The 16754-nt window shown below is 35.0% G+C and overlaps 1 protein-coding gene and 1 pseudogene across 1 annotated transcript; both read right to left on the bottom strand.

Moving 5' to 3' along the window:
• Positions 1 to 202: 202 nt before the first annotated feature.
• On the bottom strand, positions 203 to 1361 carry LOC134251385 (uncharacterized; annotated as a pseudogene).
• A 12954-nt stretch (positions 1362 to 14315) lies between these two features.
• Positions 14316 to 16750, bottom strand: LOC134251378 (cadherin-99C-like; the record flags this gene model as incomplete). The annotated part of the gene is made up of 6 exons (XM_062733775.1): positions 14316 to 14534; positions 14632 to 14771; positions 15219 to 15339; positions 15571 to 15738; positions 16347 to 16460; positions 16712 to 16750. Coding segments are annotated over 6 exons (801 nt in total), but the record flags the coding sequence as incomplete, so codon positions are not given.
• Between the last annotated feature and the right edge of the window lie 4 nt (positions 16751 to 16754).

Genomic DNA, 16754 nt, shown 5'->3' with positions numbered 1-16754 from the left:
ACAGACAAGAAAAAAGTTGGACATAACCATTTAATTACACGTTTCAATGTACATTTAACGCCTTTTTTTAGGTGGCACGGATTCATCTGCAATAAAAAAAAATAGAAATTATAAAGTGGTAAATATAAAAGATAGGGATTTTTTTTCTTAACATTAAATTAAGTGACATGAATAAAACTATCCAATTAAAACATTAACTCACCCCAGGGACATGGTTCGTTTGGACTTGGGGGCCTTCCTAATGCCGCAGGAAACCGCACGGAGTTCGCCTCCAGAATTGGCCGAGCTGGATTTCCTATGTTAATATTCCGAGGTCTGGGACGTCCGCCGTCAAAATTCTATATTATTGTAGGAAACGTGTGCGATATTTGCTCCAAGTTATCTGGCACCTTTCCGTGAAAATGTTTCTCAAGTTTTGCCGTATCAATGTTGACAATGCCGGATCTTGGTACGTATTGCCCGTTTGCAGTTTTTAGTAAATATTTTCCTTTGTCGCTGTTAATTAGATATCCCCTGATTTTCTGACTGAAAGAGTTTTTAACAGAGTCAATTGCCTTCACTTTTGTCTCCTGTTCTAACTTTTTATCTCTCAAATTTTTCTCAAGTCGTTTGAGGTGCTCATTTGAACTTTCAACAATTGATTTCTCTTCCGGATGTTTACTTACATCACCGCATTGCTGACTTGTCACACATTTTTCAATAGTGCACTGTCATGCATTGTGGTCAAGTCGCAGATGGCAATTTCCGCATTGCTTACCGGTAAAGTTTCCGATATTTTGGGGGGCTGTACAGTATTTTTCTTGCATACTCAATGCGTAATCCTTTGCACTTTCTACTTCTGTCTCCAATTCTTCTATGTCATTGTTAAGATCTTTTATGGACTGTTCGATTGGCGATCGGTAGGTGTAAAAATCGAGAAATTCATCACTCGGATTATAGGTGCTTTTAGTAAATGTAGGTGTCTGGAAATTCAACTCTTTTCGAGCTGCCGTTTCTCCGGATCGAGGATTATTTAGCGACTGGAAATGTCCCGGCGACGTTCCTTCGGATACTTTAATATTAACGACAGGGATTTCTTCTGAACCTGATGTGCGCACGGTCCTGAGGAATTTTGAGAAATTAGCTTGAGAAAGATCCACATAATCACCCTCTTCGTCCTTGTATGACATTCTCAGCATCGGCATTCGGCTGATGTATTTTATCTGGGACTGTCTGACTGCTTCCAGTCCGATGTATCCAAGAGACATCAGCTCAGTAAATTCTATTGAAATAGGCGAGACTCGACTTTCATTGTAATACATATAGTGAATCTTCAAATCAATCTCATCAGCTGCGTTTTGAACTTCTTTTGATAGCGCCATTTTTGACAGCTAAAGTATAATGACTTAATGTAAAGATCTCGTGCAAAATTTGATTGACCAATCAAACAACAAGATAGTTCCCGCTACATCAAAAAAATTCCATATTATGGATATAATTTGCAGAGAATCATAGGTACCCGCTGCATAAAAAAAATTCCAAATTATGTACAAAAATAAAACTTGACCTTCAACCTTTTGTACAATTTGCTGAGAATCTATAGGTAAGGGAGAAATATTCTTAATTAAAATCTAAACACTGTTTATTTGAAGTTCAAGAATTAGTAACGTAGGGGCGGGGACCTCACCGGGTGCTATTGCGTCTCTTTTAGATGGGGGGTGGGGGGGGGGGTGAACAAGACTGCCTTAAACTGTGTTTTGTGCCTCGTGCACGCATACTTACTTTGAGTGTAGCATCATATAGTTTGAACATCAGGGATTTAAAGATATAGGCCTTGCTGTGATTTTTATGTGATGATCAATATAAGTACTGTGTAGATTATTAATGAGAAGTCGAGGGATGTGGGTGGGGCGAGGACATACATGTATATTTGTGTACCGGTGTACAGTTTTTTTTTGTACCCCTCCACTTTACACAGGCACGTAGCATCGTTTTTGAAAGTGGGGGGCCAACCATAGGAAAAAAAAATTTTTTTTGCTTACCTGTAAAAGCAAAAAAAAAAAAAAAAAAACACAATTAAAAGTTGCCCAAACTCGAAAATCCTATTTCGTGGGGGGGGGGGGGGGGGGGGGGGGGGGGTTGGGGGGGGGGGGGGGGGGTTGTGCCAACTTTTTCAAAGCCAACTTACTATCACTTCCATTTTTTTTCCTTACAATCCCTGCTATCCCTATACTATGTTTATAAAGTGGGGGGGGGGGGGGGGGGGCAACACCCTCTCAATGAACATTTACTATAGTAAAGGCTATGTTGGGGAAAAAGTAGTAAAATAAGGGTAATGTAGTACATGTGTTGCATTAAAAAAAGATAACAAGAGAAGTTATTATTTTAAAAAAAGTTGGTCTACCCAATCCGAATCCCCCCCCCCCTTTCAAGAAATGGATTTCGAGTTTTGGTGAAAAAAAATTATATCTTTTGCATGTCATTTTTTTTTTAAAAGCATTTTTTTCTGGCTGCCCCACCCCTCACTTTTAAAAACGATGCTATATATAGAGTAACAACAATAAAAAAAAGTTTCTATACCGATATTTCCTCTCTTTATATACCCTAATACATACTAACGACTGCAAATTGTTTTAATTGATTTTTAAGGCATGTTGTCGAATCAAAAAAGAAATAGCGCAGGGAGGGTCTATGACAAGGGACTTCCTACAGGAATTGACTATCGAAGAAGTGTTATTGATTACATGGAAAGAAATGGCGCAAGGCTCGGAGAATACTCTTTACCAAGAGGACTTTGTACAAAAGCGGCACAGGAATTTAAATTAAACCCAGTTACAATTAAAAGATTTTGGACGCATTATTGTAATGAAGGGGTTGTAAAAGTCCCTGTAAATAAACCTAATGGAAGAAGTAAAAGGAAATTAACGGAAGAAGATGTGGAGTACGTTCATGTCTTGAAAAAAGTGAGACCATCAATGCCTTAAATTTGTCATCGATTAGGGATGAACTGTTGAAAAATTCGACTTCGGTAGAGAATGTTAGTATTAGTACAATTTCTAGGTCATTGCGAAATGACTTAAACATGACCTATAAGCGGATATAAAAAATAAACAAAAACAGATTTACTCCACAAAATTTGAAATACACGCAACATTTCATCAATCTCATTAGCCAAAAAGATCCATACACACTAAAATTTATGGACGAAATGGGAATAACACTCTCAGATGGGCAAAATAATTATGGACATTCTACAAAGGGTCTTCCATGTATCGAATTAACTCGATACAATCGTCATGCAAACGTTACTGTAAATGCCATAGTTGGAATAAGTGGAGTAAAATATGTTAAAATATTTGATGGACCATCTAATGGTAACGAATATGTTCAATTTATCGCGGAGGCTACACAAAGTTTTACCGACGAGGGGGAACCTGTCTTTCACCCGGGGGATATTTTGATAGCCGACAACGCAGCAATACACCACAACAGGGCAGAAAGGGAGCTTCGCAATTATTTGCCAACAGTGGGAGTCGAATATTCCTTTTTGCCTACATATTCCCCTGATTTGAACCCAGTGCAAGCAGTGTTTCGTAAAATAAAGAAAATTCTGAAAGCAGATAGATACATCACATTATTGAATGTCGATTTAAAAATTGCTGTTTATGAGGCTTTTAAAGAGATAACGTCAGCTGATACCTTGTCGTTTTTCAAAAATACAGAGTACATTATCAATTATTAAAGTGAGATGTATGTATATGTTTTTTTTCATTCTTTTCATGATATCTATGTGATAAAGAATTACAAACATGATGCAATTCAATCTAATTAAAGTTTAGATTTGTATCTCCGCTTCTCGACGATGCCCTACATAGTATATACATGTACATTGTGTATCATAGAGATGTGGGTACAAGTCATACAGTCTTCTTTTATCTTTGAACAGTCTGATTTTAGGACCCGATTCTACAGGGCATAAAGATAATTGGGAATAAATTTCAAGAAAGCGTAATATTAAATTGGATTATCTTCTATCAGCAGTGTAGTTATTATTTTCATTTTGAATTTCAGAGAGACCATACAGTAATTTTTTTTTCCGGGACCGCGCTTAAATGACACCGAGCTTGTGTTTTTAATTAAAAACTTTCATTGTCCAAAGCAGACACTCTCTGTATTAATATTTTTAAATAAATTATGTATACAATTTATGTTCATTACTAGAAAAATTAAGCTCTTCGCTTTTTACTTTTATAAGAAAATTCCTACCAATGAAAACAAAACGTTCGATTCATAATGAATTTCAGTTTCCGATAATTATAAAGAAATCAAATTATATACCATAAGAGTTTCTATTTTTATATAATATTTGCTCTGACATATAGTTTATTTTAATATCCAAATACCGATAGCGCATAAAGATTGCGATGTTCTTTTTTTCTGTAATATGATGAAGATTTATTTCTTGATAAGCATTAAAAAATGTTCAAATATTTAGAATTAAAAAAAATTCCGAGTTGTTCGTCAGAACTTTCGATGTAATACTTGACTCCGTCTAAAAATTGAGTTGACCAATCAAACAGATCTTAAGTAAGAGGCGTGTATTGTTTACGCCGGGCGCTTCTGTCAAACTAGATCGTGACGTAACGTGAAACTTTACAGTCGACTGCGAACCATAATATAATTCCAATTACGAATTTTTAAAATTTTTGAAATTATTTCTCTTTGAGGCCGCCATACAATCCGTTATTTTGTACGGCGTAGGAATATTTTATGCCGCAAAGAAACGTATACAAAATGAATATAGATAAAATCCAGCTTAAATTGTCAAAACAATCAATAATTAAACTTATAAAAACTCAATGAATGTTGATTAAGTCAACAAATGGTTCGTTCAAAGATTTAGGGAGAATATATGGGATCTGTAGGATGTAAATATATGAATTTGATGCTGAAAAGGCAGGATTCTGAGGTACGTTTCTTTTCCATATCACAACGATACCAACTGAGCTGATATGTAACGTCGAGAAAATGACACTTGACAGCATGATCAGCGATTTCAAAAATTCACACTCGTGATCCGACAGTGACATAAACATAATATTCCCGTCTGTCAGTCCTGTTTATCTCCTTTTCATTCATTCATTCATTTTTTATTTCAAGTTTCTTGTAATCATAATGTAATCATATAGATAGATATGATAATATAAAATCTTGTTCACTTCAATTATGGAAGCAACTACAGTGAAATATCAGTATCTCGAAGTTTGGGGGACCTTGACACGACTTCGAGATATCCGGGGGTTCGAGATATCCGAAGTTATCTTCGAAAGTCGAATCAATAATTTCCCGTTTTTTCGTATATACACTATCCTGTATTACCAGGCATGAAGTCTTTATGGTAAAAACTCAAGCATATTCGCAATAAATATTAAGAAAAACGATGTTGTTGTTTTCTTTATCGTGTATAATTGTAAAAGAATTTGATATACATGCCTTATTGCATATATATACATGTACAGCGAATTGACATTTTTCAGGCCATGCTTACGTGATCAAACGGGATGTATCATTAGCGTTATAGTTGAAGAACCTTCTCCGTAAGAAAAGTCAAAAGACGAATTCTTAAAAAACATAATTTGATGAAATTTAGTGCAAAATCATTTAAGAAATAATCAGTATTCAAACTGTGTTCTTGATTATTATTAATAGCTTGCAAGTATTACATTACGAAGTACTACTGAGGAACATATAGTTTACGAAACTAACAATGCAATTTATCCATTTTGTTTATTGTTTACATCTTACTTTGTTGAGTTTTGGTTTATGAAATCTGTCATGAATTTTAGTTTTTTGCTTTGCTCTATTGTAACGTTAATGAAAAGCTTTTGTTCCTGTTAATGGTCATTTTGCTGCCTCAAACATCTGTGCATTACCCAATCAAAACCCATTTTACAAAACATTTGCATTAGAAGGAATTATTTATTGATTATCAAAGGTTTAGGATCAAATGTGCTGCACATTAATTTGTTTTAATTAGGGGTGTTAATTAATAGGCACTGGCGAAAGTGTGTGAAGTCACGACGCCAGGTGTGTTCAGTAGACCGAAAAATTAACTGCACTTCGAGATAAGCCAGGTAGAAAAGGGCTGGGGACTTTGAATATACTTCGACATAAGCGGGGTATTCGAGACTACCATGTTCGAGATATCAGTAGTTTTTTTAATCATACATATAGAGAAAACGGCCGGGACCGGCGATCGACTTCGACATAAGCGGGGTATTCGAGATATACAGTACAGGCAACGCGGATCCCGTATTTCCCGCGTCCCCGCCGCGGTATAATCACAACGCGGTATTTGGCCAGGTAGACAGGTAAACCGCGTTCCCTCCGCGGGAAATTCATCACTTACCTGTCCCCGCCGCGGTTAAATCATCGATGAATTACTGACAATTAGTATCGTAAACAAACGGGAGTTATCTCCCCGGATTGTAATTTGCGAATTTTCCCTGTAACAAAAAAAAAAAAACAAAAACAAAAACAAAAAAAAAAAAAAAAAAAAAAACCGTGTGTTTATCAATTAATTTTGCTATGAATAGAATTTAAACTAAGAAAAATTAAGTTTATTTTTGTTTCTAAAATTACATATCAATATTTGAAACTGAATAGAAAATTTTATTAAATTGTTACATCTTTGCAATGGTTAATTATTTTGTGTTATTAAGAATCTATCAAGAAACAAAATTAAATACTAGAAATTTTAATTAGTTTTTTTTAAATCTTCATATTATATGCAAACTGTAATAAATGTTGAACTCAGACTGTTTAAGTTTCGATAAACGATTTTCAGCATTCATTTGAAAAAAAAAAAAAGATGTACATCTTTTAAAAAATGTACATCTTCATATTGTTTATTAATTAAGTTCGATTTATTGTATATAAAATGTACAGGCTTTTTCTTAAAGTGTCAAATTACCGGAAAACATCCGATGACGAGCATTTCCAGTTATGTGTAGTGGGCACGTGAACTTAAATTTTCTTTATCCAAGATATCAAGAAAAAAGTTCTTTTCTTCTTTATTTCTCATCGTTTATGTTCTGTTCCCAAATTAAGAAAACTTTTCTTTAATTTATTTCCCTCTTTTATATAAATGTGCAGGCATTTTTCTCAAATTGTCAAATGACCGAAAAGCATTCGATGGCGAGAGTTAACTTTGAGCACGTGAACTTTATACAAGAGATCAAGAAAAAATATCGTTTTTCACCTTCATATTAACATGTATTACTTTTTAAAACAATGTCTTTCTTTTTAATTTTAATATTTCTCGATTTTCGTGTTCAATAGATAAGATAGGATGTGTAGGTGTAATGATAAACTTCACAGACGAAAGTATAGTTTATATTAAATATTCAATGCAAAAATTCATATATTTTTGTTTTCTTTGACAAATTCTGTTTCTTTGTGTATTAAGTATTAGCCGCGATCATTTCCTGTGTATAGGGATTAGCAGTGCCTGAGCAGGAAACGACATGCCCTGGGGGTTTCACACCTGTCTTAGAGTTTACCTTGGGTAACGGTCGCTGGATGTGTACATCGTTGTCCAGCCATTCAGCAACACATTTGATTCATTGTTTCATTATTATTTCATCGATATCATTTTCAGATGCGATATTAGCCTTGGAATTTGTGTCAAATTATTGTTGCTTTTTTTAAACGGAGTATATAAAAAGAATAAAAGTAAAAAAAAAAACAACCTTTTAAAAGAAATTAATGAAGTATTTGATATTAATTAAATCAAATAATGATCCATTGCTATGTTATTTCGTGTCAGTTTATACCTGTACCAGTTAGTAGAGAGAGAGAGAGAGAAGAAAAATATCACAATATTAAGGCACGTGCATGATCGTTTTTCCTCCTTTTTGATCAGTATATCAATTTCTTAGTCTAGCGAATAAAACTACCGCTGATTTATCAGTTTATTGACCATTTGTGGATTTTGTCTAAGTTTTATTGTTATTTATCGAGAGACTTGTTTATGATCCACTTTCTTCTTTCGTTTAGCATATGTACATGTCATGTAATTTGAATTACTTTCCTTTTTGTCGCCAGATTACAACGACAGATTTTTTGGGGAAAAAATGTATTTTTGTTATAAAATTTGATTAAGAAAAACACAGTATATTAAAATTGTCGAATTATTGAAAATATTTATTTGAAACAAAAAATTTAAAAAGGATTCTGTCTTCAACAAAAACATTGAATTCTTTATTTCATGCATTTCAATCCATGAGCTACACATGAAAAAAAAACGGCTTCGTTTTACAATGTCGTAGGAAAGCGCATACAGGTAATACACTCAGGTAACATCCTGTGTATATAGGTAGTATGTACACTAGACAGCGTCGTTCCCTCGGGGCTTCTCATCCGCTTTGAGTAAGCTACACTCCACACCAAACTTACCTGAGGAAAACCGAACGGTAACACAGACATCTGAAAACTTGAAGCTTGGCAACTTGCTGATTAAAATAAGTTAATTTCTGTGTTGTGTGTTCAAATATTTTAAGGGCCCATATTTGTGTTTGTGTTTTATTTGAACCGGAGAAATCTGAAATTTGTGACATGATTTTAGTAATTTTCGAAAAGAGCAGAAAATAGAAATACATTCAAATACTAGCTATGATATTATTGATATTCTGAATAGAATGACCTGTGATTATTTTATTAACAATAACCCCCCCCCCCAAAAAAAAAATAAAATAAAATAAAAACAAATAAAAATCGTCGATATTTAGTTCATAGTCTTACAGTGTAGCGCATAATAATGGAACAACGGTATTCCTACACTTACGCGTGTTTTGTTAAAATTTAATTGTAATTATGTATCACTATCTATCATCGTTTTTCATGCTATTATTTATAACAGACATGTATACAGAAGTAACGGTACTTTTCTAAATGAAACCAAATGACTGATATAATCTCGCAGATAAATAAACACATAGCAACATGTAACTGCAACTGCACGGGCTAATTGTGAACACCGGATTACACCAGTGCATATAAAGAGAAGCGATATCATGGCATTCTTTAAATTTTAATTATACCCTTTTAGCAATTTGAAGATCATTTGGGGTGGTATTATTGATTTTGAAAATAAACTTTAAGTTGATATATTCGATAAATTATTCGACTTTATTTCATCCCATACTGTACATGTATTACTGTTAACAGACGTGTTTGAGAATTAATTAATTTTGAGTGACTATTAGTACAAAAAAAAAAAATGTTTTTTATTAAACAATTTGATAAAACTTAAAAAATGAATTTTTAAAAAATCCATGTAATGGTGTAAATCTATAATATCCCCCCCCCCTCATTTCGACACGATTAAAAATCGACAATACTTTACAGGTAAGAACATCTTAGCTGAAGAATAACGGTAGCTGGCCCCGCCGCGGTGTAAACACGGTCTCAGGTAGCACCGCGATCAAAACCCGCGACGGTGTAACGCGAAAAGGATTAATACACCGCGGAGGGGACGCGGTCTAATACGGGATCCGCGTTGCCTGTACTGTACCATGTTCAAGATACTGATATTTACCTGTACTTCACATTTCCCATCACAATGCAACAGGGGAGGACAAGGTTATTATAATTTTGAGAATTGCTGGCTTTCAAGAGCATATCGTTTATACATTAATAAATTTATTACCTTGTGTTCACATATCTTTTCATTCTTTACTGGTATTCTATATTTTCTCTATTACTAATGGATAGTTGGTTCATAAATTGAGAAGTATTAAAAAAGGGTCTTTGGTATAGATAAGTACATAAAAGGATCGGTTCGGGGGTGAGTGGTGTGTTAGGACACACACTGCTATAAATTGTTAAACGTAGCTCAGTACCTTAAGCTAAGAGGTGACAGTATTGTTTCCTTTTCCAATTTTGGGATGCCATTTGGGTTTGTTTCAGTACAAAACCTTGTAAGACAACTATGAGGAACACTTGCAAAGATATTTTTTCTAAGTAATATTACTTTACCACGCAAGGAAACTAGGTAAGAGGTGCTTTAATGATTTAAAAGCCATAAAAAGAGTGACAGACTTTTAGATAATTTATGCAAGTAACCAATGGAAAAATACTGAGCCCGTAAGTTTCAACAATTTTAGAGTAAATAGAAGTTGTTTTATACGTACAAGTCATTGACTCCGTCTGTAAAACTTGTGTAATCACTTATTCTGTAAATTTGTATTGGTGAATAAGCAGGCCCTGGTCTACGGTGACCATTTGCGTTGAGGTACTGCCGCCGTCACCATGGATCTTGGCACCCCATTGGTGGCGGTTGCAGTTCCATTATTTCTCGTAGTAGACAAAAGTAGTCATGGCCCTTGCAAGTGGCGTATTCCGTCGCACCTCAGCGCAATTGGATGAGTGCAACACATATTCTTACGCTCATTCCATTGTTCATTGACTTGATTGATATTTGAATTGATTGATTGACTGATTGATTATAATTGATTGATTGAATTTGATTTATTATTGTTTGGTGACGTTCATGCACTTGTGACTTACCCAGTGCATGATCGGCCCGTCACATTTGTTGTATTGATTGTTGATTGTGGGGCAATCCTGTGGTAGCCCCAGCAAATTGATCACCGCGGCCAGAAGCGCCATATTAAACAAGCAAAATAACATCCACATTGTTTGTTTGATTTATAGGGAATCTGAAATATATAATTAAATGACCCCCTATTTTAACCAGAAACCCTGATCCTGAGGCTATGAATTACAATTTTGAAAGAGGCATTCTTACTTTACCATGACTACTATAATAGTATGTACTTTGTTTAAATAATAACCCAGAAGCAGAGATGATGATTCTCAAAGATTTAATGCATTTTCACTATATAATCAACAGAGCATCGCCCTAACACCTGAACCCCCGATCCTGAGGCCATAAAATACACAATTTTTGAACGAGGCATTCGTGCCAATTATAACTAGGTAATTAGTTAGCTTCTTGCTAGTCATAATTATGTACTTTGTTAGGCTAAATAATGCCTGGGAATAGAGAAAAATTTCAAATAATTAAATTATTTTCACTCAATCAAATCAATAAAGCTCAGTCCTCAAATACCAAAACCCCTGATGTAACCCTGAGGCCATGAAATTAACCATTTTTGAGGCAGCCTCATTCTACGTAACGAGGGCTGTTCAATAAATTATGTCCTAAACTATATGACATACAATACAGGTATAATATGACATTAAGCTTTAATTTTTTTCTTCAATTTTGAATCTTTAATGAATTTATAACGATTTATGTGACTACATTTCATCACATAGTTTCATTGTGACAAGCTGGAACAAGAGGCCCAGGGGCCACAGCGCTCACCTGAGCACATCATGCTTGAATTTACTCCACCCCCCCCCCTCCAGGCGTTCATCATTTGAACAAACTTGAATCACACTACTTAAGGATGATTCCATATAAATATCACTAATCGTAGCTTTGAAGTACTTGAAAAGAAGATTTTAAAAGGTTTCCCTATATATCCCTATGTAAAACTTGGATCGGCCATTTTGGCCCCACCCTAGCCCCGGGGGTCATGATTTGAACAAATTTGAATCTACACTACCTGAGGATGATTCCACATGAGTTTCATCTTTCCTGGCCCAGTGGTTCTCGAGAAGAAGATTTTTAAAGATTTTTCCTATATATTGCTATGTAAAACTTGGGTCGGCCATTTTGGTCCCATCTCTGCCCTGGGGGTCATGATTTGAACAAACTTGAATCTACACTACATGAGAATGATTCCACATGAGTTTCATCTTTCTTTGGCCAGTGGTTCTGGAGAAGATGAATTTTAAAGATTTTCCCTATATATTCCTATGTAAAACTTGGGTCGGCCATTTTGGTCCCACCCTTGCCCCGGGGGTCATGATTTGAACAAACTTGAATCTACACTACCTGAGGATGATTCCACATGAGTTTCATCTTTCCTGGCCCAGCGGTTCTGGAGAAGAAGATTTTTTTAGAAATGCCATTAATTTTTAACAAATTCATGATTATCTCTCCTTGGAAAAGGGCGTGACCCTTCATTTGAACAAACTTGAATTCCCTTCACCTAAGGATACTTTGTGCCAAGTTTGGTTGAAATTGGCCAAGTGGTTCTTGAGAAGAAGATGAAAATGTGAAAAGTTTACAACGACGACAACAACAACGACAACGACAGACGACGGACAAATTTTGATCAGAAAAGCTCACTTGAGCCTTTGGCTCAGGTAAGCTAAAAAGACTATTCGAGACACTGCAATGAATGGTAAAAAATCAGTAAACTAGAGTGAAAATAAACTCATTAAGAATCCCAAAGTTATATTCGCTGAAATATGAAAAATTACGGCAACCAATGTCTGTTGTATAGACAAATGAGCAGGTAGATTTCAATGACAGAAAATTATATAATGGGCATAAAAAATTGGTACTCTCCTTCCAAACAAAAATTATAACAACTAATGTACTGTTTGCCAAATTTCAACAAGTAATCACTGATGATGTATGATTGAATTTAAGACACATAGTAAATTTGATGGACATTATTTCGGGGGTAGCACTGTTTTAAAGAACCGTTTGACCTTAAAAAATCTTGGTACTCAAAGGTCACCCTGTTTTAAAAATAAGTGAAAACGACAGCGTGTAAGAATATCTAACAATGACTTTAAAATATCAATAATTGTAGTTATCCACGTTTGTTTGAAATTTAAACAGATAATGAAATTTGAATCTATTGCTCAAAACCATCGACACAAAATTTACAATAAGATTTACTTGACAAATATAGAAAAGGTCTGAAAAGAGCAAAGAATTGCACCAGCACAAAGACACATTTATATGCAATTTTCTTAAATATTTGTGGTCTTGTTCAAATTCGTATTCGGGGAGACAGTTTAATTTCTGGAAGAGTCTAAAAAGCAGTTTTTTCGCAAAAAAAAAAAAAAAAAAAAAAAAAAAAAAAAAACCAACGAAAGATTAAAAAGGGAAAGGAACCAGAATCCGGAATCCACTACATTAAATTTCTTCATGAAAGCGTCCAAACCCACACGCCCTAAAGAGTAAAGGAGTTTTGGGATAAACCGAAAGTACTTTTTTTTTTCATGTTAACAATAATCATTCGCCTTTTGACTAGTTTCATTTTCCAAACTTGAAAAAAAAACCTTTCAGAAGGAAGAAACGAGTCGAGGAAATCATCAGATCTGCCATTTTCCAGTATACCAAGGGTCATACACAAAAATGAGTTCTAAAAACAATTTGAAATTGGATAAAAAATTTCACGGACATGTGGTTTAATAAAAAGAGAAATCATTGAAAAGCATCTTTTGCTTCTTTCCGAGTACCGAGGACATTATTTATTGTACAGCCCTAGTACTTTACTTACTTAGTTTGTTCAATACCCAGAAGCAGAAAAGAAGATTTTCAAAGAATGAATGCACCTAGCAGAAAAGAAGATTTTCAAAGAATGAATGCACCTGCACTATTATAATCAGTAGTTCCCCGCCCTAACACCAGAACCCTTTACCCGGAGACCATGAAATTCAAAATTTTAAAACAGACTGATTTCTAGAGCCCAAATCTAGCACCAGGACCTCTGAACATGGAGCCATAAATTTTAGCCCCACTCCTCATGCCACATGGGCGCAGATACCATGAAATTTAACAATTTTTATTCCTGTCCACCCAGCCCCGTGGGAATCCGGGTTAGAATAGGTCCTCAGTACCCCCTTACTTGCCGTAAAAGGCGACTAAATGGGGCGGTCCTTCGGATGAGACCGTATAAACCGAGGCCCCGTGTCACAGCAGGTGTGACACGATAAAGATCCCTCCCTGCTCAAAGGCCGTAAGTGCCGAGCATAGGCCAAAATTTGCAGCCCTTCTCCGGCAATGGTGACGTCTCCATATCAGTGAAATATTCTGGAGAGGGACGTTAAACAGTACTGTAGATTCCTTACTTTTCGCGAGTACTTTTTATCGCGAACTGGGTCTTCAACGTCAAATCGCGAGAATAATAATTCGCGAATGGACGTTCGATCAGCAGAATTTATATAGATTTTAGCACCATATAAATAAACGCGAGCAATATTTTTTCGCGAGTGACGCTTCTCGCGAAATTACAATCAATCCTGTCCACCCATAGATGCGTTATGCCAAAATTGATTGAAATTGGTAAAGCGGTTTCAGAGAAGCTGAAAATGTTCAAATGTTAGCACACGATGCACGACATCGGACGTAAACGGATAGTAAAAGTTCACCTGAGTGACTCAGGTGGCCTAAAAACATCTTTTCATGCAATTGAAAATAATCTTACTAAGTCTGGATCAGTAACAGTGATTTTCAGTAGGTTAGATCCATCGTTATCCCTTGGTATGGTTCCTACTGGTGAATTTTCGTTAATGTATCCTTGGAAAGGTACACTAAGCACGGGGTTATTGTTGTTGGCCGCAGCAACTGATAATTTTATTGTAGCTCTGTTGGAGTACCTGTTTGCTACATTTTCTTGAGCCTGTGGATAAAACTCTATGATTGAAATTTTTGTAAGGATATTAGCATGAACGCCATGTATGAATCAAAAGACCACAAAATAAAATGTAAAAATAAACCTCAATGAAAAGTTCCAGCTCAGAAACTTGGGATCTATCAATTGATGCAGTTTGGCTTACAAGAGCTCGATATTGACTTGCTGAGCCAGAAACTTGTTGTGTGGTCACTTTGAATCTGTTCTCATATCCAGCTGGCAAAGCTGGTAATACAGAAACAATTGTAGTTTACGGAGAGCAGCAATTGAGGCAAAACATATTAAATATCAATAGTGTCGATAAATCATTAATTAAGCTTTAGTTAGTGAATTTAGCCAATGTCAAAAAAAAAAAGACCTCACTGATTATAAGTCTTGCATTTGTTCTTTAAAAGAATAAGAATTCAAAAACTTCATTTAAAAATTATTTAACTAAATATGTTCAAGAAATTAAAAATCCTTCTGATGTTTTTAATAATTTAAGAATCATTCTTAACTGTTCTGATGGCTAATCAAAAATGGAAAAAGCAGTTTAATCGAGTATGGCAGCTTGTATATGAGATGTGTTGTTTATGTCTACAATGCTGCTGAAGTAGGTTTTTGTTATGCATAATTTATAATTTCAAATATAACATGTACCCATCTGATAAAAGTCAAATGTTTTGTACTCACTTTGTCGTATTGTAAAGGTGATTGGAGCATTAAGAGTGTCCCTGTCCTCTGCAATGATGTCAACCGCTGCACTGGGATTCCCAGGAACCACAGGTACTGGGTTAAATACAAGTGTGCCAGCCTACAAATAAACAATGTTTATATGTGAAGCTCTACGTAAAAGAATTTATGAGTAAGTGCCTATAACAGCTAAAATCACTTTGTTCTATTCTGAATTCATTATCTTATTGTATTAGGTTAAAGATAAATGTTTACTGTAATTATTTTGCAACATCCGCACTTGCTATACTCTGTTTTACCCCATGACACCTAAAGCTAAATGCTAAATCCCGTATAAAGTCATAAAACTCACCGTTGATCCAGATGTGACACTTGTTGTGTAAGTTGGGTTAAAACAAACATTGTTGACATTAAAACAGGAGGAATACACAAATTTGGGTCCTAAATCATCTACATCATTTATAGTTATTGTGATGGTGGTGGTAGTCTGTTTCCTTTCTGCAACATTGCTGGCTTTGTCCTACATAGAGGGATAAAACACAACAAATTAAAATCTACAACAGAAGGTATATTTAAGGAATCACTGCCGTCTAACACAAAGAGAGATGCACAGATTGACATATGCATATTAGGCCTCCTTAGCTCCTGACCTATCGATTTGCCTAATTTACTTTCCGGTAGAATTATCAACAAATCAACTCCACGAACTTTCAAAGAGTTATCACAGAGAAAAAAATTTAAAAATGATACATTTGGAATATGGTATGGTAAGGTACATTTTGTGACTGAAATAAATAAGTCGCTCATGTAAATTACTATTGAATCATTTTATTTTGCGCAGGTCAATGTTCGTCGGCAAGCAAAACTTACATGTTCGTGGAGACGTAATTGTGAGTTACTCATTCATTCATGTACGGAAGAATGTTTACAAAATAAACGTTCGTGGGGGTGTTAATTCATGGGCAAGTGTGACCTACTCAATCTACGAACATAGGTACCCCATGAACAGTAATGATTCCACAATACCTGGGAATGGTTTTAAGCATACAGAAAATTCAAGAAAATTGTAAACACCATACATTTTCAAGTTACTGCTTTTTATGTTGCTCTGAAACATGATAAACTCACTGTTGCAGAAATGGTCAGGGTGTATGACCAAACAGATTCAAAGTCTAAAGGATTGCTGACAACTATTTCTCCTCTTGAAGTGATAGGAAGTGCAAATCTGGTTGCGCCATCATTCTAAAGAGATATTTAATTTAATATAATGCCTGTATTTATAATACACTAAAAATACAATTCCGTTACATGTTCTTTTACATGTTTTTCTCTCATTTCTAAGTCCCTTCCCCATTTCTACAGTATTACTGAAATTCATATACTTATAATTTATAAAACATTACCTCGTAATTTTGAATAAAAACATCTTTAAAGGTAGGAAAGAACTTCATGAAATATGAATGAAGAAATTTAAATCAAATATAAACACTCACAATACTTCCATCTCCGGGAACTATGGCATACTCAATTTCTTTG

The sequence above is a fragment of the Saccostrea cucullata genome, unplaced genomic scaffold, assembly GCF_032062105.1.
Source record: "Saccostrea cucullata isolate Sc308-1 unplaced genomic scaffold, CSIRO_AGI_Scuc_v1 ctg13440, whole genome shotgun sequence".
NCBI classification, from domain to species: Eukaryota; Metazoa; Mollusca; class Bivalvia; order Ostreida; family Ostreidae; genus Saccostrea; species Saccostrea cuccullata.
The sequence above is the reverse complement of the archived record's forward strand: the minus strand, read 5'-3'. Positions and strand labels throughout refer to the sequence as shown.